Source organism: Carassius auratus, unplaced genomic scaffold, assembly GCF_003368295.1.
Source record: "Carassius auratus strain Wakin unplaced genomic scaffold, ASM336829v1 scaf_tig00214963, whole genome shotgun sequence".
In the NCBI taxonomy this organism is placed as follows: Eukaryota; Metazoa; Chordata; class Actinopteri; order Cypriniformes; family Cyprinidae; genus Carassius; species Carassius auratus.
Window position 1 is genome coordinate 321,936 of NW_020527884.1, and position 23,713 is coordinate 345,648.

General features: G+C 36.9%; 1 protein-coding gene across 1 annotated transcript; it reads right to left on the minus strand.

Moving 5' to 3' along the window:
• Positions 1–300: 300 nt before the first annotated feature.
• LOC113093310 (NACHT, LRR and PYD domains-containing protein 12-like) lies at positions 301–6,665 on the minus strand. The gene is made up of 5 exons (XM_026259117.1): positions 5,873–6,665; positions 4,984–5,157; positions 3,005–3,178; positions 2,214–2,260; positions 301–1,019 (listed from the first exon to the last, which is right to left on the minus strand). Exons 1-5 carry the CDS (start codon positions 6,598–6,600, stop codon positions 478–480), a joined length of 1,665 nt encoding a protein of 554 aa, XP_026114902.1. The 5' UTR covers positions 6,601–6,665; the 3' UTR covers positions 301–477.
• Between the last annotated feature and the right edge of the window lie 17,048 nt (positions 6,666–23,713).

Genomic DNA, 23,713 nt, shown 5'->3' on the forward strand with positions numbered 1-23,713 from the left:
TTTAAAGTGAAAAAAGTGAAAAGTGACGTGACATTCAGCCAAGTATGGTGACCCATACTCAGAATTTGTGCTCTGCATTTAACCCATCCAAAGTGCACACACACAGAGCAGTGTGAAAACACACACACACACACACTGTGAGCACACACCCGGAGCAGTGTTCATCATTTATGCTGCGGCGCCCAGGGAGCAGTTGGGGTTCGATGCCTTGCTCAAGGGCACCTAAGTCGTGGTATTGAAGGTGGAGAGAGAACTGTTCATGCAATGAATTCCTTTACAATTGGAATTGTGGGTGTACAATGTACATATTAAAGCAACTTTATTACTCTGTTTATTAAAGATTCAAAACAGTATCAAAACAGTATCTGTGTCTGATCTAGATTTATAACTTGTAGATGAAAAATAAATAAATAAGTGCAAACATAATGTGAGATTTGTGTGCGTTTGAACATCAGAAAGAGGATTTCCAGAGTCTCTCTATTGTTTAATATCACACAGAGACACTGAGGATTCATAATAAACTGTAAATCCAGCACAGAGGGGTTCAGTGAATGTGGTGTTGAGTGTGTGTAAGTGTGTGAGTGTGTGTGTGTCAGAGACGCTGTAGAAGGACAGAGAGCCGGCCGACACGTCCACATACACTCCTACTCTCTTAGAGGATGAAGCGTCAGCAGGTATTTCTGTGCTGTTTTTATCGTGCCAGACAGTGAATCTGTCATCAGAGCAATCCAGACTCCAGGATTTGTCATTCCATCCAAACATACAGCCTTCTCTCACTCCTTTCCTGCTGATTCCTTTATATGAGACTGATATATCAGCATTATCTCCGCTCCATTCAGTCTCCCAGTAACAGCGTCCAGTCAGAGTCTCAACACACAGAACCTGAGGAACATCATCAAATCTCTCTGGATGATCGGGATACTGCTGATGCTCATACTCATGTGTGATCCTCCTGTTCTCATCAGACAGCACGAGTCGAGTGTTTGCTGTGTTTGGATCCAGTGTGAGATCACAGGCCCCTGAACACAAGAAGACAGTGTGCATTTACAGCTTTGATTAGTCCAAACTGTCCTCATCGTTTACAAAAGTCCTCACTAATAGTGAAAGCTGTTCAACAGCGACTAGTGATTGGGATCTGAACTTGATGCAGACATGAAGGAAAAAACATTTATATAGCACAGTTGATTTTCTATCATATTATGCACCTATCAATTTATATAGTTTATAATAAGAAGAATAATTATTATTATTTTGTGTGTGTGTGTGTGGTGCCCTCTACTGACCAGCTTTCACTGAAATACATATACAAATGTTTTGATTATTAATGTGTACTGACACAAACTAAAAATTATATTTCATCAGTGGACTAATGTTGATTTTTAATAAATTAATTGACTAAACAAGTTGTATATTAAAGTTTGACCCATTTAAGAAGTATCAAATTATTATTGTTTTGTTTTATGAAATAACAGGTGAATTAAGTTATGCATTATACAAAACTTTATGCAGTTAAATGTTGTTTAAAGTGTATGCAGTTAATGAATGGTTTAAATTTAAAAGTCACCTGCTAGTTATGTTATTTATTAATATTATAGCATACAAACATTAAAGTAGTTTACTCAAAAAAAAATTAAATACAGTAATGGTTTAAAAATATTTACTGTAATCAGGAAATACAGGGACATAATGTAAATTAAATTACAACAACACAGCTGTACATATCACAGTACCTGGTTGGCTGTAACCCTGCTGTCAGTATTATGCTTTACAATTTACAGGAATTTGTTTTACAGTGTACACCTACATTAGTGTTACTGTGACATAAACTTGAACACATTCACTTGTTGAACATTTCCCAAACTATAATGCACAACTAAAATAAGTAAAATCAAGTGCAACATTTTTAAATATGATAGGCAACCTTTGCGTTATACCAAAATCTGGTCGTATTAAAATATTTTATGGCATGTCAGCCATATCTGGTTCTTAAGAAAAAAGACAGGTTTTTATTGCTAGTTAATAGATTACACCATTAGACTACTTTGATCATTGGCCATTATAGATAACATAATGCTAACATACACAAACAATATATAAAGGAGCAAGATGCATCTTCTACATAACTATATCATGAGATATTATGATTCTCAAATATGTGTGTGAGAGAGAGAGAGCGAGTGTGTGAGATAAAGTGTGTGTATTTGTAGACCTACACTTTCGTGGTCCTGCTCTCATCCTGATCTCTCCTCCATGAGCTAAACTACAAACACACAAACACACATTATTGAAGAGCTGCATCATTTACACACATTTAGTATGTCAGCATTAAGTCAAAAGTACCATCAGACACTGGAAAGTACAACCCGCATTCACGCAACATCAACAGAAGTATACTTTGACAGGCTACACATTTGTTTAAGGGCTGGAATGTTTACCGGTTTCATGATAAAATTTCCCTCGGTTAGTATTATCATTTCGTATTTTAATTATCATTATAACTGTACACGATTACCACGATTTGAACAGGCGTTCTACAGTGGTACCCACAGAACAAAGTCTTTTTACATTTAAAAAATAACATGATAATACTGATAACAGTAATATTTAGTTCAGTGATTTTTCATACCGTTACATCTCTAGTTCGACTGTATGCATACACAGGTTTCCAAACCACACTAGTGTGGAAAATGATCAAAAACTTCCTCTCTCTGTTATGTTTCATTATTACGATTTTAAATAAATTCTGTTATTTATAGTTATGTCAGTTTGTGGGTTTTACAAATATTTAATCAACAAAAAGCATTCACAAGAGCTTGTGACTAAACCTTGTAATGCCATTGAATCCTCAAACTATGTTCTGCAAACATACTTTTATTTGATTTTTTAATGTTACTTAGCTAAATGTTGACTAGTCTATTGTTTGCAGTAAAATGTCTCAATGTATATTTTGTTGAGTTTAACTGGTACGTTTACTCCATACTTTGGGCTGCAGTGTTTGACATACTTGAGTATCTGTAGTTTATAGTCTGGATCCTCCAGTTTGTGTTTGAGCAGCTGGACTCCTGATGGTCCCGGGTGATTGTAGCTCAGATCCAGCTCTCTCAGGTGTGAGGGGTTTGAACTCAGAGCTGAAGACAAATAACCACAGCCTTCCTCTGACACCATACAGCTTGACAACCTGCATACACAAGCAATCAGATCATCTACAGTCACACACAGTCAGATCATCCACAGATGAGGGCACAGGTACTGGGGGGTGCTAGATCACTGACAGGGAGCTGGGTTATTCAGGGCTCCAGACTCAATCTTCCCACTAGTCGCTCTTTTGTGATTAACATTCTCAGTTGCTCTCAGGAACACAGTTCTACACCATGGGATTAATCATTGCATGCTGATGAACTTTTATCATACTTTATAGTTATCATTTGTGTTATTTTAATTTTGTGTACAGTAGTCCCTCTTTTGCTCTGTTATAAGCCTGCCTTCAGATGATTTCATTTTCGATTTTGCGATCTTATGTTTTACATTAAAATAAAATTACATCTACACCCCTAAGAATAAAACAAAAGATTGATTCATTATTATTTTTTTCATTAAAAATCACAACAACATTAAAACAACATACAATGACAACCTACCTTACAAAATGTTTATTAAAAAAAAAATAAAGAATGAGATGAGGCATGGCATAAACCACATGCTGTATTATATAATCACTAATAAATTACAGAACATTTAGCAAACACTGAGGAATCAAAAAAAATAAAAATCCTCCATGGCATAATGTGATGTAAACAGAAAAGATACGTTTCCAAAAATGAAAACAAAAAGAAAAGTAAAACTAAACTCGCTGCTGGTGACAGCTTGCATGTTTTTACCCCCGCACAAAAATATCAACATGTTCACCTTCTTTGGTTTAAGAAGTGGTCTTTTACTTTAGTGTAAAACCATCCATCGTTTCCTCAATATTTGTGCTATTTTTTGCTGCTTTCAGCTTCGCGCTCATGCTGAAAACCAGGCTCTACAGTTGAAGCACTGCACAGATGACATTTAATGTTTCACATATGCAGCGCTTCTGAGTTGAGCACCTGTTTTCATACAGTCTATTTCTGAACTATTTTTGAGCGACTGCTCACAAAATTGTGTCACATAGGCAGATAAAACGGTCACAGTCTGGAGTCTTGCAATTAAATATAACCAAAACAGGCTATTATTATTTTTTATATAAAATAAAATAAATAAAATTGCCTACTCGGTTTCGCATTAGTCTTTAATTTTGTAGTTCATATGAAAAGGTGCATTTATTTATATCAGCCTAGTCACTAGTACTGTATATTAATAAATATTTGAAATGTCTTATTTCCCTCCAACACATTCATTATCACTTTGCCGATGCTTTGATTTCTTTATGCATATTAAAGTATGGTTAATATATTATTATATTAATACATTTAATATAATGTGCGACTAGTTGACTAGAAAAATCTTAATTCAAGGGCAAAATAACTTAGCACAAGGAAGTTTTTTTAATAAAATGCTATATTGACATTATGAAAATGCAACAGCTTGGTTCAGATCATTTACAGACACACACAGTCAGATAATCCACACACACACACACACACACACACACACACACACACACACGTTTGTTTTTGTGTAAAGTGTGTTCATCCCATAGGTGTAATGGTTTTTATTCTGTACAAACTGTATATTCTATGTCCCTTCACCAACCCTACCCCTAACCCTAACCCTCACAGGAAACTTTCTGCATTTTTACTTTCTCAAAAAAACTCATTCTGTATGATTTATAAGTGTTTTGAAAAATGGGGACATGGGTTATGTCCTCATGAGTCACCCTCTCCTTGTAATACCTGTGTCATACCCATGTCATTATACAGAGCTGTGTCCTGATATGATACAAAAACACACATCATATTGTGACCAGTCGACTGTAAATGACCTTGTATATGTTTTTAATACCTCAGTATCTGCAGCTGACAGTTTGGACTCTTCAGTCCATCAGAAATAAACTTTACACCAGAGTCCTGCAGGTCATTGTTGCTCAGATCCAGCTCTCTCAGGACACAGTCTGAGGATTGTAGAGCTGAAGACACAATTTCACAATGCTGATCTGAGAGACCACAGCCAGAAAGTCTACAAGAGATGAAGAAAATAAATAAATAATAATAATAATAACAAAACAATAAAAACATTTACAGAGAGCTGTCAGTGTTTTGTCTGCAGGGAAAGGAGGATTTAGCAGATGCTTTTATCCAAAGTCACTTACAAATGAGGAAAATAGGAGCAATCAAAACCACCACAAGAGCAACAATACAAGTGCTATCTCAGTACACAAAGCGAGTTGTTATTTATGTATTTTCATGATACTGTTGTGAATGTTTAAAGGGAAAGCCCCTCTGCAGCGCGAGATTGTTGACTAGAGTCGTTTCTGCATGCTTCAATAAATCGCTTTTCTCTGCACTAGACAAATACATTTTATTTATTTGGATATTTAAACAAAAATTATAGACAAGATGTTAAAGAATAATAATTTAATGAAAACCCAATTTTGACCAAAAAAATAAATAAATTGACATTCAACATAATTTTTTTAATAATTAGTGAAGATCAAATATGATAATGCTATATTATTATTATCATTAATAATACCAGTACTTCATTTTATTATTTTATCTTCATTCACAAGTGAAACGTCTCAGTTCCAGCTTTACTGATCAATGGTGTCGACCGCCCTTTCCTGCAGCTGCTCTTCAATCTCTTACTGAAATCTCATATTTAAGAGCGTTTATTTGAAAGCTGCCAGATTCATTATTAAATACGATACTTTAGTTAAATATGAAACACTCACAGGGCTTTCCTGCAGTTGATCACAGCTGGTATCAGTCTTCTTCTCCCCTCAGCTGATGTGTTGTATCTCATTGGGTTCAGTTCATCCAGAGGCTCCTCTGACATCTGAATCATGTAAGCGATTATTGAGCAGCGAGGAGGAGAGAGTTTCTTCTCTGAGTGTTTGTCTGATTTCACAAACTCCTGAATCTCTCTGAACAGAGTCTGGTCTTTCACTTCCAGCAGACAGAGGAACAGATTGATCGACTCATCAGCTGAGAGACGATAACTATCATGTGCATCTTTGATCATCTCTTTAATGTCCTGTGTGGTTTCTCTGATGCTCCTTGAGCTGTTCTGTGTGTGTGTCAGTAGATCCTGTAAGAGTCTCTGATTGGACTCCAGTGAGACGCCCAGCAGGAACCGCAGGAACAGATCCAGACGTCCATTCTTACTCTTGAGAGCTTTATTCACTGCTGATCTCAGTAGATTATACAGAGAGACATTAAATCTGTAAGATCTGAATTCATGCAGAAAGAACTGCAGTGGCTCCATGCTCTTCATTAAATAGCAGTCAATTACATAGAGAGCAGCGAGAAACTCCTGAACGCTCAGATGAATGAAGCTGTAGACTTTCCTCTGATGAATCACAGATTCCTGCTTAAAGATCTCAGAATACACCGAGGCGTCAGTGACGTCTATGCCGCTCTCAATCAGGTCCTCCTCATAGAACATCACATTGCCCTTCATCAGCTGTTTGAAAGCCACTTCAGCAAGTTTCACAATCACTTCTCTGTCGGATGGCAGGAGTTTCTCTGGATCTCTCTCTTCATACTTCTGCTTCCTCATGTTGATCTGAATCAGAAGGAAGTGGATGTACATTTCAGTCAGAGTTTGAGGGATTTCTGCACTCAGATCTTCTTCCAGGAGCTTCTGAAGCACAGTGGATGAGATCCAGCAGAAGACGGGGATGTGGCACATGATGTGGAGGCTTCTTGCTCTTCTGATGTGTGAGATGATTCTGCTGGCTTGATGCTCATCACTGATTCTCTTCCTGAAATATTCCTCCTTCTGAGGCTCAGTGAATCCCTGAATCTCTGTCAGACGGTGGATGTATTCGGAGGGGATCTGATTGGCTGCTGCTGGTCTGGAGGTGATCCAGATGAGAGCAGAGGGAAGCAGCTCTCCTTTCATGAGCTTTGACATCAACACAGCCACTGATGAAGTCTCAGTCACATCACACACTTTCTGAGCGTCTGAAAACATCAGTGTGATTCTGCTTTCATCCAGACCATCAAAGATGAACACAACTTTACACTCCTCATAAATCTGTGAGTCCAGATCTTGAAGTTCAGGATGAAAGTCCAGCAGAAGTCTGTGAAGACTGTACTGATGATCTCTGATCAAGTTCAGCTCTCGAAATGGAAGCACAAAGATGAAATCTACATCCTGATTGGCTTTTCCCTTCGGCCCAGTCCAGAATGAACTTCTGCACAGAGACAGTTTTTCCGATTCCAGCGATGCCTTTAGTAAGAACAGTCTTGATCTGCTCTTTCTCCTCAGATCCTGCTTCAGCGGAGGCTTTAAAGATGTCATTGCAGTAGATTGGAGCGTCTTGTGAGTGTTGTGTTCTGGCTGTTTTCTCCATCTGTAAAACCTCATGTTCTTCATTCACTCCTTCTCTCTCTCCCTCTGTGATGTAGAGCTGTGTGTAGATGCTGTTCAGTCCCTCACACAATCTCTCATACTTGTTCCTCATGCTGGTTTTGAGCTGGTCTTTGACTCTCTGTAGTTCCTCATTCACTGGTTGGATATGTTTATTCAGGGACGCTGTGACGCTCGTGTTGTTCAGACAGAAGACAGAGGCGGCTCCTCGAGAGATGCTTCTATCTCGAAATGCTCTGCTGACATATCAGATGAACAACAGATAAAACACATCTAAAATTAAAGGATGTATTAAAATCTAAATCAGTTCAGTCTAGTATTTTCTGTAAAATTTAAGTTAACCTGTGAAAGTAAAGTGAAAATTGAACACACACCCAGAGCAGTATGTAATACAATAATATAATATTTTATTATATTAATATAATATAATGTAGGAGCACATGTTCTCATTGTGTCAAGTCCTGTCTATGTGCATTAAGTTAGAGGTCTGTGCAGGACAGTTTATTTTAGGTTATATTCTTCACACACCCGCTCCTGCTATATATTCACTCTTTGTTCACCCGCTGTCCGCTTAGAATATTTTTTTTTCTAATTTAGATCTAATTTCCAGTATCTCACATAAAAATTTCTGCTACTGAATAGCAAATACAATTTTAAGTTTCAGTTCAGAAAACGGTTCTGGTGGGACGCGTGACCCAGCGATGTGTGTATATTGTACCCTGCCTCTTTAAAGGGATACTCCAGCCCAAAATGAAAATTTTGTCATTTCCAAACCCGTAAAAGCTTCATTCGTCTATTTAGATATTTTGGATGAAAACCAGGAGGCCTGTGACTGTCCCATAGACTGCCAAGAAAATAACAGTGTCACGGTTCAGAAAAGGTACGAAAGTGGTCGTCAAAATACTCAGACGTGCAATCTGGGTTATATGAAGTGACAGGAACACTTTTTAAGTGAAGAAAACAAAAATAATGACTTTTTTTCAATAAAAAAAAGGATGCGCTGTTTTCTTTCACATCAAAGCTAAATACATGTAGTTGTATTTGTACATGTACAGTGATATGGAGAGAGACACAGGGGAGACCATTGACAAAGGAATTATTGAAAAAAGTCATTATTTTTGTTTTCAAAAGACGAATAGAGCTTTTATGGTTTTGAAACGACATGGGGGTAAAGTGATTAATGACAAAAAAAATCATTTTGGGGTGGAGTATCCCTTTAATTACTGAGCACACTGTTTCCCATGATGCAAACGCCACTGACATGCAGCATCCCGTCTATAACTGCCAAAGACATCATTTTCCTCGACTGTACACTTATCAGTTATCAGTCTTTTGATAACTGTGCATGTTGTCTTTTCTGACTGTACATGTACTGGCAGCGCGCAGCTCCTGCTGCCACTAAATTATATTATATTTGTCCCATATTTGGACCACTAAATAAATGAACTGCTAATGTTATGTGAGTGTAAGCCGTCCTCCCTGGATCCGTACTGCCACTCCTCGTTCTTGCTCCAAGAGAGGGTCTCGAACCCAGGTCACTGTTTATGATGGGAATTTTCTCATAATTCACAAGTAGTTGAAAACATTAGAGATATTTTTAGTAATCAGCTGGACAGAATAAATAACACTAGCCTAGTGGTTTTTGGATATTTTACTGCAAATATATTATAAATTGTACCTTTAATATAAATGGAATGGGGAAATTGTTAGGCAAAACTGGAACCAGAATCAGAACCGGAAAATGTTGTACAATACTCAACCCTACATAGCACACAATCAAGTGTCCAAAAGAACTAGTTTGGTTCAGACTGGTGGTACAAGCTGCCATGTACTGTTATGTAGCTTCACGCTGAATCATGAATGCACAGTATCATCAGCTCATCGGTTCTCAAATCCAACATGTCCAAAAGAAACCAGTACTCGGTTGAGTGTGCCATTGATTCAAAAAACGAAAAGTAGGTTCACTGAACACATGCTCAGTCCAGCTGCTCTGCTCGTGCACATCCATCGCTTCTCTTTTCACAGCAGTTCAGTCAATGTACTGTTAGGAGTAACTGAATAACTCTGGATATTGGTTTATTTCACATCACAGGGAGTGATAGGCATGTTTATAAACCAAATAGTTTAAGTAATTTGTGGATTAGTGTGTACTGGAGACGCCAACTGTTTCAAACGATTCAGTTCGATTGTCAAATTGAAAGATTCTCTCTACTATGTTGTTGAACTAATGTGGCTCAAACGTCTGAGATGCAACTGTGTTTGTAACCAAGGCTGGAGGGGAGGTAATTTTAGGCCTGGAAATCTCACTCTCATCCTGGCCACACAGAAAAAAAGGGACTGAAATTGTACTTTTTGGGGTACAACAGCTTGTCACTGTAGCAGTAGTCTTAAAAGGAAGCCTTTTAATCGTTTTTCTACCCCTAAACAGGTACATGTTAGTACCTTGGAGCAGTAATTCATACCCTAATATGTAGGTCTACCCATTAGGGGTAAAAAAAAGAACAAAAATGTCCGTTTTAGGGTGCTGTTCCAGTGACAAGCTGTTGTACCCAAAAAGGTGCAATTTTGGCCCCTTTTTTCTTTATATAGTCTATACATCCACAACAATTTCTGAAACCACAGACAGCCCTATTATTTGTATGGCCATCACATAAAAATTTCTAAATCCATAGAATTAGTCTGGGGCCATTAAAGCTTGCTTCTCTCTTGCACTGCACCCTCTTCACTTTCTCTTTTCTTCATTTCTCACAATATTTCTGTCTCTCCCTTCTTTCTTGTACCTCTCTCTTCTTCACCAACAGGTCTACTGTTATCAAAAGAACTGTGTCCACCTTGTGGAAAACAACCACATCAGTTTGTTTGAACAGAATGTTATCTTAATGTTAATGATGTAGGGGCAGTCGGTGTGTGTGTGGGTGTGTGTGTGTGTGTGTGTTCACAGTGTGTGTGTGTTCTTGGAGAGGGGAAATGCAGAGCACAAATTCTGAGTATGGATCGCCATATATACAATACACTACCAGTCAAAAGTTTGTAAGATTTCTTAAGGTTTTTTTATTATTATTATTTTATTTTATTTTTTTAGAAGTCTCTTCGGCTCACTACAGCAAGAGTAAAAATATTGAGAAATAAGTTTACTATTTAAATTAACTGCTTTCTATTTGAATATATTTTAAAATGTAATTCATTTCTGTGATGCTCCACTGTATTTTCAGCATCATTCCTCCAGTCTTCAGTGTCACATGATCTTCAGAAATCATTCTGATATGATGATTTACTGCTCAAGACACATTAATATTATGATTATTATTCACAATATTACTGCTTTTGTTGTATTTTGAGCAGAAGAGACTTCTTTAAAATAACATTAACAATCTTACTGATCAAAACCTGTTGATTGGTAGTGTATTAAAACACAATTTCTAAAGCACCTAAATATCACAATTAGTCAATTCTAATACAGAACACACTCGCTTTATTAGGCTGTTACTCATTATTTTTGTGTTGCTCTCTGATCAAGCTCCCTCCCTCTCTGTACAATAAACCCACCTGGATATCTGTCTTTGCTTAAAATAAAATGTATGTAACTCTAGATTCGATATTGATGTCCTTTAGGACAGTATTCTGAATGATGATGATAATGGGGCGCTAACCGATACTAGCAGTTTAATACTCAACTAGGTTAATAAAGACACAACTCTCCAGCATATTTACAGATGAAACAGATCGACCAGGTCTCGGGAAGTCTCCCCGTGCTCCCGAAGGTCAGCCTGGGCCTGTTTGTATTACGAGGTTTAATCTGCGAGGTACGTGTTGTTTGGGAAACGCAGGAGAGTCCTGGGAATGCACACCTCCACATTGAGTCTGTTTTTGACTTACAACTTATCAGTTCAATCATCACTTCATGTTTACCCTCACCTGGGGTCAGAGGTCACTAGATCATTATTGAATTTAGGAGGATCTTACTGCGTGGATCTGTCACTCTTCAGAGACACACAGCTGGGATCTGGAGATGAAGATCTCTTCCTCTTCCTCGTCCTCATCCTGAAGATCCTGACAAACACACAGAAATCAATCTTCCTTTAGTTCAGTCTGCTGTTTCACTAATTATAATCAGGGCTTCAAGAATAACTGATGAAAGTATAATGGTCAGTGAGTGTGATTATCAATTAGTTGCGTCTGAACGCTGAACACAGTCACCCATCTGTCAGTCACATCACTTTATATCAGTGAATAACACATTTATAAAGGACAAACACATGAAACAGCTGCTGTGGGGAAGATGCAGGAGCACATTTATATTCAGCTCTTCAGATGAAAACACATCGTTCACTGCATTTTGTCCTGTTTTTTTATTTTTAAATTTCCATAAAACTGCACAGATGTCAGTGAAGAAGCACCGGAGAACACATGCAATATCAAACACGTGACGCACAATAACTCAACCTCCGGCTCTCTCTCTCTCTCTCGTGAAGCCCATACGGAAGTGACTAAAACTATAATTCATTTATTATTTTGGTCTAAATAGTTAATGTTGCCCTTCATGACAACTGTGAGGGGGGTGAATTTATAATTCATGTGTTTAAATTATATTAAGACTTAAAGTTCTGCATAATTAAGGGCGTGGCCACTTGAGTGACAGGTGGATTGCCGCTGCTGACACATCAAGGTGGGCGTGGCTTCAGCAACCAGCTCCCGCCTTTTTGCCCATTTTCAATTGTCCGGGAGAGTCGATGTCAAGATGGTGACGGCCCGCTCTGCCCAATTTGAGCTTGACAAAAGCTCTTCAGGGTTCTACGGGTGACGTCACGGACACTACATCCATGTTTTTATGCTGTCTATGGTTTAGATTTAGAAATGGTATTTTTTAACTGTTGGAGCAGCAGAATATAATTTATGTTAAAAATTAGAAAATGTGTGTCTCTCAAACCTTGTGAAAGTTAACATTTTGTGCTTTTATTTTTGTTTATCATTTTTAATTTAGTAAATTATTTCTGTTTTGGTTTAATGGCAAGCAATCCATTATTTTTAAATGTAATGCTAATATTTTACCTTTTTTCCCACTTAAAAAGGAATAATATATTTTATAATTAGGGCTGGGTAAATGTTTTTTTTTTTTTACCTGTTAAATGTCACCCCGTCCCGTATACAAAAACACAAAAACCATGAATCTATCTTTTTTCCGGTATTTATTTCAGCAAACGTTTAAAAGAAGATCTGATTAATGTGAATCTTATCATTAGTCTCCCTCTTATTTACCTTGTGCATGCGCAAAGAAAAAATAGTCAAAAATATATTGCTATTTAGCAGTCTTAAGACTCAATATATCAATGCTACTACTACTACAAACAACACATATTAATAAATCTTTATTTTTAAATGAATAATCACATTTGTTTTCTTTTCTTAATTTGAACAGTAAACCTCTGTTATGCAGCACTTAGTTTGCCAATAAATTATTTTATGCCTTCATCTGATTACCAGAAAAATTAAGAAAATTGTATATGCCCCTATTATTGTTAAAAAAATGACCCTATACAAAAAAAGAAAATGTTTAAAATACAGCCCTGTGGCTCTTCATTTCTTTTTATAAATTAACCATTTTTAAAATGATGTTTACTGCTCAATAGCATTTGTATTAAACTATATTCACTGAATGTAATAAAAAAATAAATAACTCAAGAGTCTAATCGAATTGGGATATTGAATATGTTCAGCTCATATTCTCCACTGTTGAGCAAAGTCGTTTTTGTTTCACTATCGTACAAACAGTATTGTCGTCGCTTCATAATGTTGCGGTTGAAACACTGACGATGCATTTCATACTTTTCTGGACCTTGACACTGTTATTTACTTGGCAGTCAATGGGATTGTCACAGGCCTCCCAGATTTCATCTAAAATGGTGGAGTATCCCTTTAAGACAGGATTATATCTCACCTGGGGTCAGAAGTCACTGGAGCATCGCTGAGGTCAGAACGAAGACCTCTGCGTCTGTCACTCTTCACAGACACACAGCTGTGATCAGCAGATGAAGATCTCTCACTGCTCTCGCTGTTCTCCATAATGAGAAACTGATTCAGATCTGCAGATGGAAACCATGAAGTGACTGCAGTGAAGAAGATCTTCAAGAGCATCATCAGTATCTGAGCTCACCGATGCTCTTGTGTCTTAATGAACATATTTCACTTCAGCAGCAGAAGAAAAGCATGAATCTGTTCAGAGCTCGGTGTGTTTCTGCCGTTGTGAAATGACGTCACTGACACATATCAACTTACTGATCACAATGCTCACCCAAATATCATTTGATTTATTTATGTTTTATTAGATTTTTTTAAGTGAAAAAGGTGGAAGTGTCTCTTATTTGTATATTATATTTATTAGTATATGAATAAATAAGTCAATTTATATGAGGCCAGCAATCGTAAAACTTTAGATATCTCACAGAAACATAGCTGAAGAGAGAGAGAGAGAGAGACTGAGAGAGAGAGACAGAGAGACAGACAGAGAGAGAGAGAGAGAGAGAGAGAGAGAGAGAAAGATAAACTGTGTGATATTTAATATCGGACAGAGTGAAAATCAGCACGTTTATACAAATATTATTGTAATTCTTTTATGTTATGTTTTCCCCTTCTAAAAGTAAAAAAATAAAATAAAATAAAAAAATAATAAACTCTTCATTCAAAAATCACAAACCAGACACTTTAATAAGTGTCTGTACAGTTTTTATATCTGTTTAACTCTTTTATCTCCTCTGGTCGCCTACATTTCTGATTGCATCCGTAAATGAATCTCATCTGAGAGCAGAATCTCTCTCATTATAATCCTGAAGATGAACCAGTGCAGTTCATCCACTTCTACAAGCGACACAAATCACTAAATGTGTTACAAATTTAAAGACCGGATTAAACACTTCAATAATATGACCTTCTATCAGAAGCCGAGAAAGGAACTTACCTTAATGTGATGTTTATAACAACTTTTGCGTCTTCAAAACGTCCGCATGTTCCTTTCGAGTTTACTTTCGGTTTCGGATCAGAGAGGTGAAGACTGCGCATGAGCAGAAAACATCCTCTTCTTCTGTGATTTGCGGCAGAACAGACGCTTTAAAGACGCATTGCTGCCCTCCTCAGTCCATCTGAAGAACTCCGCTTAGTAGCTGATATCCTCAGATAAAGTGCAGCTCCGGGTAAGAGTTAATAACAGTTTTTGCTGTTTCATAGCTCTTAGTGCTTGGAATCGATGTTAAAGTGAGTGATGGGTTCTATGATGGGAGGCAGTGATGTGAAGGTGCTTTATGATCAGTGTTGGGCTATAATGCATTACTTAGTAATGAGACCTGATGCAAGTACAACAAAATGTGGTAAAGCAATGTAATCCATGATTTTTACCACCCCAACCGCATAACAATCACAATAACTCATGAGCATTAGTTGTGGTAATATTCTTTTTAATTGTTGAACCCTTTTGAGCTCTAGGATGAACTGAAAAATGGCATCACCACAGTCCCCTGGGGACTTTGTATCATGGCAAAACATACACATAATGAAACGCAAAAGTAAGTAAATACAATACCAGGGAAAGATTTCGATATGTAAGTTTTTTTATGTTTTTAAAGACGTCTCTTCTGCTCCCCAAGCCTGCATTTATTTGATCCTAAGAACAACAAAAGCAGTAATATTGTGGTTTATGTTTGCTATTTAAATTAACTGCATTCTATTTTAATATATTTTTTAAATATAATGTATTCCTGTGATGCAAAGCTGAGTTTTCGGAATCATAACTCCAGTCTTCAGTGTCACATGATCCTTCAGAAATCATAATAATACAGTGGGGATCGAAAGTTTGGGCACCCCTTGCAGAATCTCTGAAAATGCGAGTAATTTTCAGAAAATAAGAGAGATCATACTAAATGCATGTTATTTTTTATTTAGTACTGTCCTGAGTAAGATATTGTACATAAAAGATATTAACATCTAGTCCACATGACAAAAAAAAAAATGCTGAAATTATTAAAATGACCCCCTCAAAAGTTTGAACACGATGAAAATGGCCAAATTTGTCTTATTTTGTTGGAATATATATATATATATATATATATATATATATATATATATATATATATATATATATATATATATATATTCATTTAGTTCTGCCCTTCGTAAGCAACAGAAGATACTTGTATGTTTCCCGGTACACAAATTAAGTACAATTTACCTTGATCTTCAAATTCCAAAAGTTTTCACCCCCCAGCTCTTCATGCATCTTGTTTCCTTCTGGAGCATCAGTGAATGTTTGAATCTTTTTAAACAGTTGTGTTTGAGTCCCTCAAATGTCCTCAGTCTGAAAAGATGCATCTCAAAATCATACAGTCACTGCTGGAAAGGGTTCAAATACACAAAGATGCTGGAAACCTGAAGAATCTGCAGGAGCTTAAAGATTTTTCTGAAGAACGCTGCTCAGTTTAACTGTTCAGAACAAACAAGGGACTCATGCACAACCATCACAAAACAGAAAGACAGTCGAGGATCATCAGGTAACAGCACACAGTATTAAGAACCAAGGGTTCCCAAACTTTTGAGTAGGGTTATTTTAATAATTTCAACAATTGTTTTGTCCTATGGACTAAATGTTAATATCTTTTATGTACAATATCTTACTCAGGACCGTACTAAATAAAATATAACATGCATTTAGTATGATCTCTCTTATTTTTTGAACATTACTCATATTTTCACAGATTCTGCAAGAGGTGCCCAAACTTTCGAGCCCCACTGTATACTGATAAACATTTATTATTAGTAGTATTATCAATATTTAAGCAGAATCTTGGTAGCTTTTCTACTTCGAAGGATGTTCCAGCTTTGGCGTGTTTTCCTTTTTCTTTTAATTTGTATATATACTGTTGGTAAATCTGATCAATATTCATCATAAGTACTTGGTACAAGTATCTTTTGCTTCAGAATATCATTCTGTTTATGGTTATGAATGCCATCGTCTCTTTCACAGACGCTGATGAGGACATGTGAAGCTTAGGTGACTCTCTGAAGGTCTGTTTGAGGTGATTGACAGATGCACAAGTCTGGCTTTCTGTGTAAATCCATCGACTACATCATATATCTGCAGCAGGTGAACCATAAGCTCCGGCAGGAGAACCTGACGCTCAATTATAAGAACAGTGAGTCACATAACAATGATATTTCAGATCATTGTTGTGGTGTATAGATTTTTATTTTCTCTTTCAAAATTCATTTTTCTTTCAACTTCATTTTCCAAAAGCAGTTCACTGTCATTAAAGATGAGTTGGTCAAACTCCATGAAATCACTGTATAGTGCGTTTGTGTGTATGCACCATAACAAACCACATTTTGTTTTACTTTTCAAACCAGTCCTGTGGAACAACGTATTTTTTGTATACATTTGAATAGTAACTATCATATAGTGTCTTCTAACTTAATGTATTGATCAGATTTAAGAATTCAACGTAAATGGAGACATGTACATTTAATCAGTTTAGGAAAATATTTTCCTTTATAAAGTTAAAAAGTGTAACAGCAATCAATTTTATTATATCAAAAATATGCTGATTAAAGTAATACCTGATAGAGCACCAATGAGACTGTTTCAGAATAAATTACATTTGTGCTAAAAAAAAAAAAAAAGTTTTCCCCCCGAACAAATAACTTTTTTACTCCGACCAGTGAATGATTGATTTACTTGTCTGAAGGACAAGCTAATTTAAAAGCTTAATGTTAAGCACTGATATATATATATATATATATATATATATATATATATATATATATATATATATATATATCTTTTTTTGGAAAACATGAGTTTCAGAAATAGTATTGGTCACTAATTTTGTCAATGACTTCACATATTTGTTTCACTCAGCAGTACTGTAAATGTGTCCCAAGGTGTGACATTTAAAAAGTACTAAGACATTATATTAAATAACATAAAAAAAAAATACTTGAGACAGAATTGTTCACATTATTAAAACATTATTTTCTTAAAGTGATATTTATTTTACATGTAAGTACTAATTAGAATCATTTTCACCATGAATAGATGAAGTTGATAAACTTTTCCCTACGAATGTCAATAAAACTTTTTCGCCAACCTTACAAAACTGTTTGAAATTGTACCTAAGAGGAGATATTATTGTAACTCCCCTAATGCCAAGCTTTACTCTTTTTTTAAGATATTATAAAATAAGTATGTTTCTGTTGTTTTATGTTTGTCACACCATAGGACAAAATGTCACACCAAAGGACAAAGATAGTCATTGAAGTGAAGTGAAAGTGACATTCAGCCAAGTATGGTGACCCATACTCAGAATTCGTGCTCTGCATTTAACCCATCCAATTGGTGGTCGTCGGTTCGTACCTGCAGATCGCCATCTCCCACTGCTCTCTCTTTTGGAAAAATTTCAGTAAGTATTTGAAACTATAACATATACCTTTGTAGTCATAACTTAAAGTGATTTTTCAACAGTTTTTATTATAATCACAGGCTTTCGGAAATCTAATCTGTATTCTTGACTAGCAGTGTTGGTAGCTTTTTTTTTCAGGCTCAATACTTCATACATACTTACCAAGGGGAAAATTAAACATTGTAACACAGCTGAAGTGCCTCCAAAGAGGATTCGTTCCCTAACACGTATTTTACATGTCTCAACTCTAAGTATGGTAATTTTACAACACTCAACACATGCAGGTGGGGAGGGCAAGCAAGAAGCTATCATATTTACACAGTATATGAGATATGAGACTCTGTGAAGACGTCAGTTCACCATACCACATGAGGGATATTTGTGAACAGTTTCCTTGAAATTAGAGGACTTGTCTTTGGATACAATTGGCTATCACCAATACTGCTAAAAAAGCTTTACAGGGAAAACACACTCACCTAAAGGATTATTAGGAACACCATGCTAACACTGTGTTTGACCACCTTTCGTGTTCAGAACTGCCTTAATTATACGTGGCATTGATTCAACAAGGTGCTGAAAGCATTCTTTAGAGATGTTGGCCCATATTGATAGGATAGTGTGACGGTGGGTGAAAGGAGAGTCTGGAAGCAAATGCAAGTATGGATTTAATGAGAAGATATAAATGGGTACAAAAACAAACACTGACGATGAGACAGCGACACTCCGAGGGGATGGTGAAGAGAAGGTGAGTAATCCGGATGATGACGGCGTGTGGCAGCAGGAGAGGATGGCACAGGAACTGCGGGGAATAGAGCCGAAGGTAAGTGTCCGTGGCTTAGTGAACGTGCGAAGAGTGGATGATGTTCTAGGGAAAACACAGACATCCAAACGCAAACAACACTGAGAGCCAGACGAACAGGGTAACCACATCGAACATTAAACAACGATCTCACAAACACAAGACGTGAGACAAGCCATGGATGAGTAATGAGTGGCAGCTGTTGCTGATACAATTAACGGAGACGCCCACAACTAATCAGTGCAGACGAGGGACACACAGAATTCACCACAAAGTGTAAACACCCCGAGTTCACAGTTTACTAACCATGACAGATAGCATCTTGCATTTGATGGAGATTTGTGGGATGCCCATCCAGGGCACGAAGCTCCCGTTCCACCACATACCAAAGATTGGGTTGAGATCTGGTGACTGTGGGGGCCATTTTAAGTAGCCATCGGAGGATGGGAACATGGTGGTCATTAAGGGATGGACATGGTCAGAAACAATGCTCAGGTAGGTCGTGGCATTTAAACGATGCCCAATTGGCACTAAGGGGCCTAAAGTGTGCCAAGAAAACATCCCCCACACAATTACACCACCACCAGCAGCCTGCACAGTGGTAACAAGGCATGATGGATCCATGTTCTCATTTTGTTTGCTCCAAATTCTGACTGTACCATCTGAATGTCTCAACAGAAATCAAGACTCATGAGACCAGGAAACATTTTTCCAGTCTTCAACTGTCCAATTTTGGTGAGCTCATGCAAATTGTAGCCTCTTTTTCTTATTTGTAGTGGAGATGAGTGGTGGGGTCTTCTGCTGTTGTAGCCCATCCGCCTCAAGGTTGTGCGTGTTGTGGCTTCACAAATGCTTCACAAATTGGCTGTTCCAAGTTTGTATGCACAACCAACTGCTTTATCTACAGTAATGCTGAGCTGTATATGAGGTTCGACTTAATACACTCATGTTGTTGCACCTTGGAGAATGTGAGTTCATGAGAGATGTCTTTGTCTCCCTGTAACCGTCTTGCCAATTTCTCACTGCGGTATTCAGGATTAGACAAAACCTTGATTTTCCAATGTCTTCATGTACAAGTTGCAGATGGATCTTAGCTGGACAACCTCTTTGCATTCAATCACATTCCTAAGAATGTAATCCTTTACCACACAATATGACTTGTGAAGTGCTGCTATCTTCTGGGCCTGCAGGCTGTCAGTGTTGTCTGCTGCCTTTTCTACTCTCTCCCTTCCACGCTCATGGGTTTGGTACTCTGTGTTGAGGTTGTTTCTGCATGATGGATGATACTTAGCTTCCATTGCAAAAAGGTCCTTGCCCTGCACCTTGCGATAAAGAGCCTCTTTCTTTAATTCATGTGCCCTAAGTTCAATAACTTTCCAGCCTGGTTCCTTGTGTTTCCAACTCTGAAACTTTGTAAGCTCTTCAGTCTTGCTCTTGAACTTGAGTTTGCTTTGTCACAGAAAATGCACTGATTGGGAAACAAGAAGGAACACCTTCTTGCAGCTCCTTCAGATTGAACTGACCGTGATTTGACATGGCGCAGAGAGTCCCTTTTCAATGATAATGATTCACCAGATATAGAAGCCTTTGACACTTGTAAGCGATTTATTTTCCCTGTAAAGCTTTTATAGCAATATTGGTGATAGCCACTTGTATCCAAAGACAAGTCCTCTAATTTCAATGGAATCTGTTCACAAATATCCCTCATGTGGTATGGTGAACTGACGTCTCCACAGAGTCTCATATCTCATATCCCCCACCCAACTAAGCTACCAACACTGCTAGTCAAGAATACAGATTCGATTTCCGAAAGCCTGTGATTATATTAAAAACTGTTGAAAAATCACTTTATGTTATGACTACAAAAGGTATATCTTAATTATAGTTTCAAATAATTACTGAAATTTTTCCAAAAGAGAGAGCAGTGGGAGATGGCGATCTGCAGGTACGAACCGACGACCACCAACTGCCAACTGCAAAGCCCCAAAATTAAAACAGTCAACTTCTTGGATTTTTCTGTAGTTTTTTATTTATTTTATTATTATTTTTTATTTTACATTTATTTTTAAGTTAATTTGTTTGTTTTGTTAACTTCAAAAGTAAAACTATTTTATATATCTTCAGGTTCAGGATAGGTGAAGTAAAAGGTTCAAATAAACCCTATTTCAGGCTGATAAGTATAATAAAAACGCTGTCAAATGAACTTTTTTTGTTCTTTTTGACCACAGATGGTCAAGATGTTATAAAACATGACAGATAACAATTTCTGGGGTCAGAATTGTATTGAAAAATTTGTCCATTTGTCTCTTTGAGTTTTGTGTACATCAAAAGTTATGCCACTTTAAATCATATTTAGATTTTTCAGGTTTGGTGCAAAGGGTTAAAAATAAAGCATTTTGGAAATTATTTCAGCTTGGTACCCAATTTAATCTTAAAATAGACACTTGAATGATAAGGAAATAACAGGTTGTGGAAAAAAATCACCCTATGCGCTTGAGAAAACGAAAAAATAGTTGATCCTCTACACATCTTTGGCCATTTTTTGCTATTTTTGTCCAGAAATATGGTCAATATGTTGTCACATGTCAAAAATAACCATTCCATTAAATTCCTGGGGTCAGAATTGTATGGGAAAATTTGTTCTTTTGTCTCTGTATGTTGTTTACTTCTAGTGTTATGCCACTTTCTATATAATTTTTTGATTTTTCGGGTTCCGGTCGGGTACAGCAAAGGGTTAAAAAAAGAACCCTTTGGGACATTATTTCAGCTTGGCACCTGGCAGATTATGAAAATAGACACTTTAAGGATTAAAAAAAATCAGGTGGCATAAAAAAAGCCGGGGGGTGCGCGTGGACCCCTATTTCCATCTAGACTAATATGCTTGCTGCATCTCTACATTCGAAAAGGTATAAAAATAAAAGTTATAGATTGCACAGGCAACTTTCACCTCAGATTAAGAGTACACCTTAACACAGTGTCAGGTTCATAGTTTCAGGGCAGTCTGATGTGGAATTACAAAATAAGAGCCTCCCAAATCTCAAAAATAAGCTGCTGCATCTCTACTTTCAAAAATGTATATTTAAAAAAGTTATAGATTGCACAGGCAACTTTCACCTCAGATTGAGAGTACACTTTACAACAGTGTCAGCTGCATCGTTTCAGGAAAGTCTGATGTGTAAATACAAAATAAGAGCCTCCCGAATCTCATAAACAAGCTGCTGCATCTCTACTTTCAAAAATCTATAAAAATAAAAGTTATAGATTGCACAAACCATTTTCACTTCAGATTGAGAGTACACATTTCCAAAATGTCAGCTGCATAGTTTCAGGACAGTCTGATGTGGAATTACATTGATTAATTATTCTCTCCAGTCCAGTGGGTGGCGCTAAACACATTAGTTTTTTTTTCTGTAATTAGAGAAATACAGTTTTTGAATTATGTCAGTAAATACCTGTAATATTCTCGTCCTCATAGTCGAGACTAAGTGTTAAATCAAGCAGGAATATCTGGAGGAGTATCATCTGAACTGAGATCTGCTGCTGTGAAGATGATGTTTGTTAAAGAAGAGAGTGAAGAGAACACGAGAGAACCAGAAACCTGGAGAATAAAACTCGAGGAACCAGAAACCTGGAGAATAAAACTCGAGGAAACCGAAACCTGGAGATTAAAACACGAGGAACCAGAAACCTGGAGAATAAAACACGAGGAACCAGAAACCTGGAGAATAAAACACGAGGAACCAAAAACATGCAGAATAAAAGAGGAGGAACAAGGAGGTATGTGTTTATTCTTCAAACAGACATTAAAGACAAATGTGGTATATTCACAGACCCTTGTATAAAAATAAGACTTACATTTCTTAAATCCATGTTTCAAAGTTCATTGTCACATCTTACAGTAATTTGCATTTTTGCAAAGCCGGCTGCAAAACTGAACCGATACAGTAAAAAGTACTGAACAAGCAAATAATGCTCTACTTGACCACAGTCCTATTGACGTTACTTCAAATGTCGGTTCTACAGCGTTAGTTTTAGGTTTGATATTCACTGGATATTCGCCTAGGCTGCTTTAGGGACCGTCTGCAAATGTACCTTTCAGTACAAAACGAAGTCCATCAATTAATACAAATTAATACAAATGTTTACAGTTCCATAGTAAATGTCTTGTGGGCAAACTGACAAGAAAATATTTAACCAATATGTCGCTACAGACAATATCTCCCTTAATATATGTACAGTTCACAGAAACTATTTTCTTTCAAAAATTACCATATTTCACCATTTACCATATATATATATATATATATATATATATATATATATATATATATATATATATATATATATATATACTTTTTTCATGTGAAATTGTGCCAGTATCTCCCTTACTGTACATACAGTACATAATTTGTCTTAGAAAATTATTACTGTAATTCACCAAAAGGTTTTTTCATGTTCCAAAGGTTGTAGTTCATTTGTAGTTACAAGACTGAGTTACTACAGGTGAAAGTTTGCAGATATCTCCCTTGCGTTACCAAGGCACCGAAACCCCAACTGCTCCCCCCAGGCGGCGGGGCATAAATTATGCCTGCTGCTTGGTGTGTGTGTGTACTTTGGATGGGTTAAATGCAAAGCACGAATTCAGAGTATGGGTCACCAAACTTGGTAGTATGTCACTTCACTTCACTCAATTATTCTAGGAAAAAAAATACTGAAAAATCACCAAAAGTGTTTTTTTCTCTCTCTATCTAAAGGTTGCTGTATATTCATAGTGACCAGACTGACTTACTTAAGGTTACATTTTCACAGTAACACCTTTACTGCTTGTACAGCACACAAATATTTTCATTAAAAACTAACTGGGTGGTGTTGGCGCTGTGGATAAGACACATGCCATTGGTGTGAGAGACCCGGGTTCGAATCCACTGTGAGACACCAATGTGTCCCTGAGCAAAACACT

What these genes read in the sequence shown, in the direction of transcription:
- LOC113093310 (XM_026259117.1), bottom strand. Translation starts at nt 6,600, where the DNA reads ATGAAGGGCAATGTGATGTTCTATGAGGAGGACCTGATTGAGAGCGGC. An exon ending in TGTCAGCTGCAGATACTGAG is followed by an intron (nt 3,179 to 4,983) that starts GTATTAAAAACA and finishes TTGTGTATGCAG; the next exon opens with GTTGTCAAGCTGTATGGTGT. An exon ending in GAGAGCAGGACCACGAAAGT is followed by an intron (nt 1,020 to 2,213) that starts GTAGGTCTACAA and finishes TCTTGTGTTCAG; the next exon opens with GGGCCTGTGATCTCACACTG.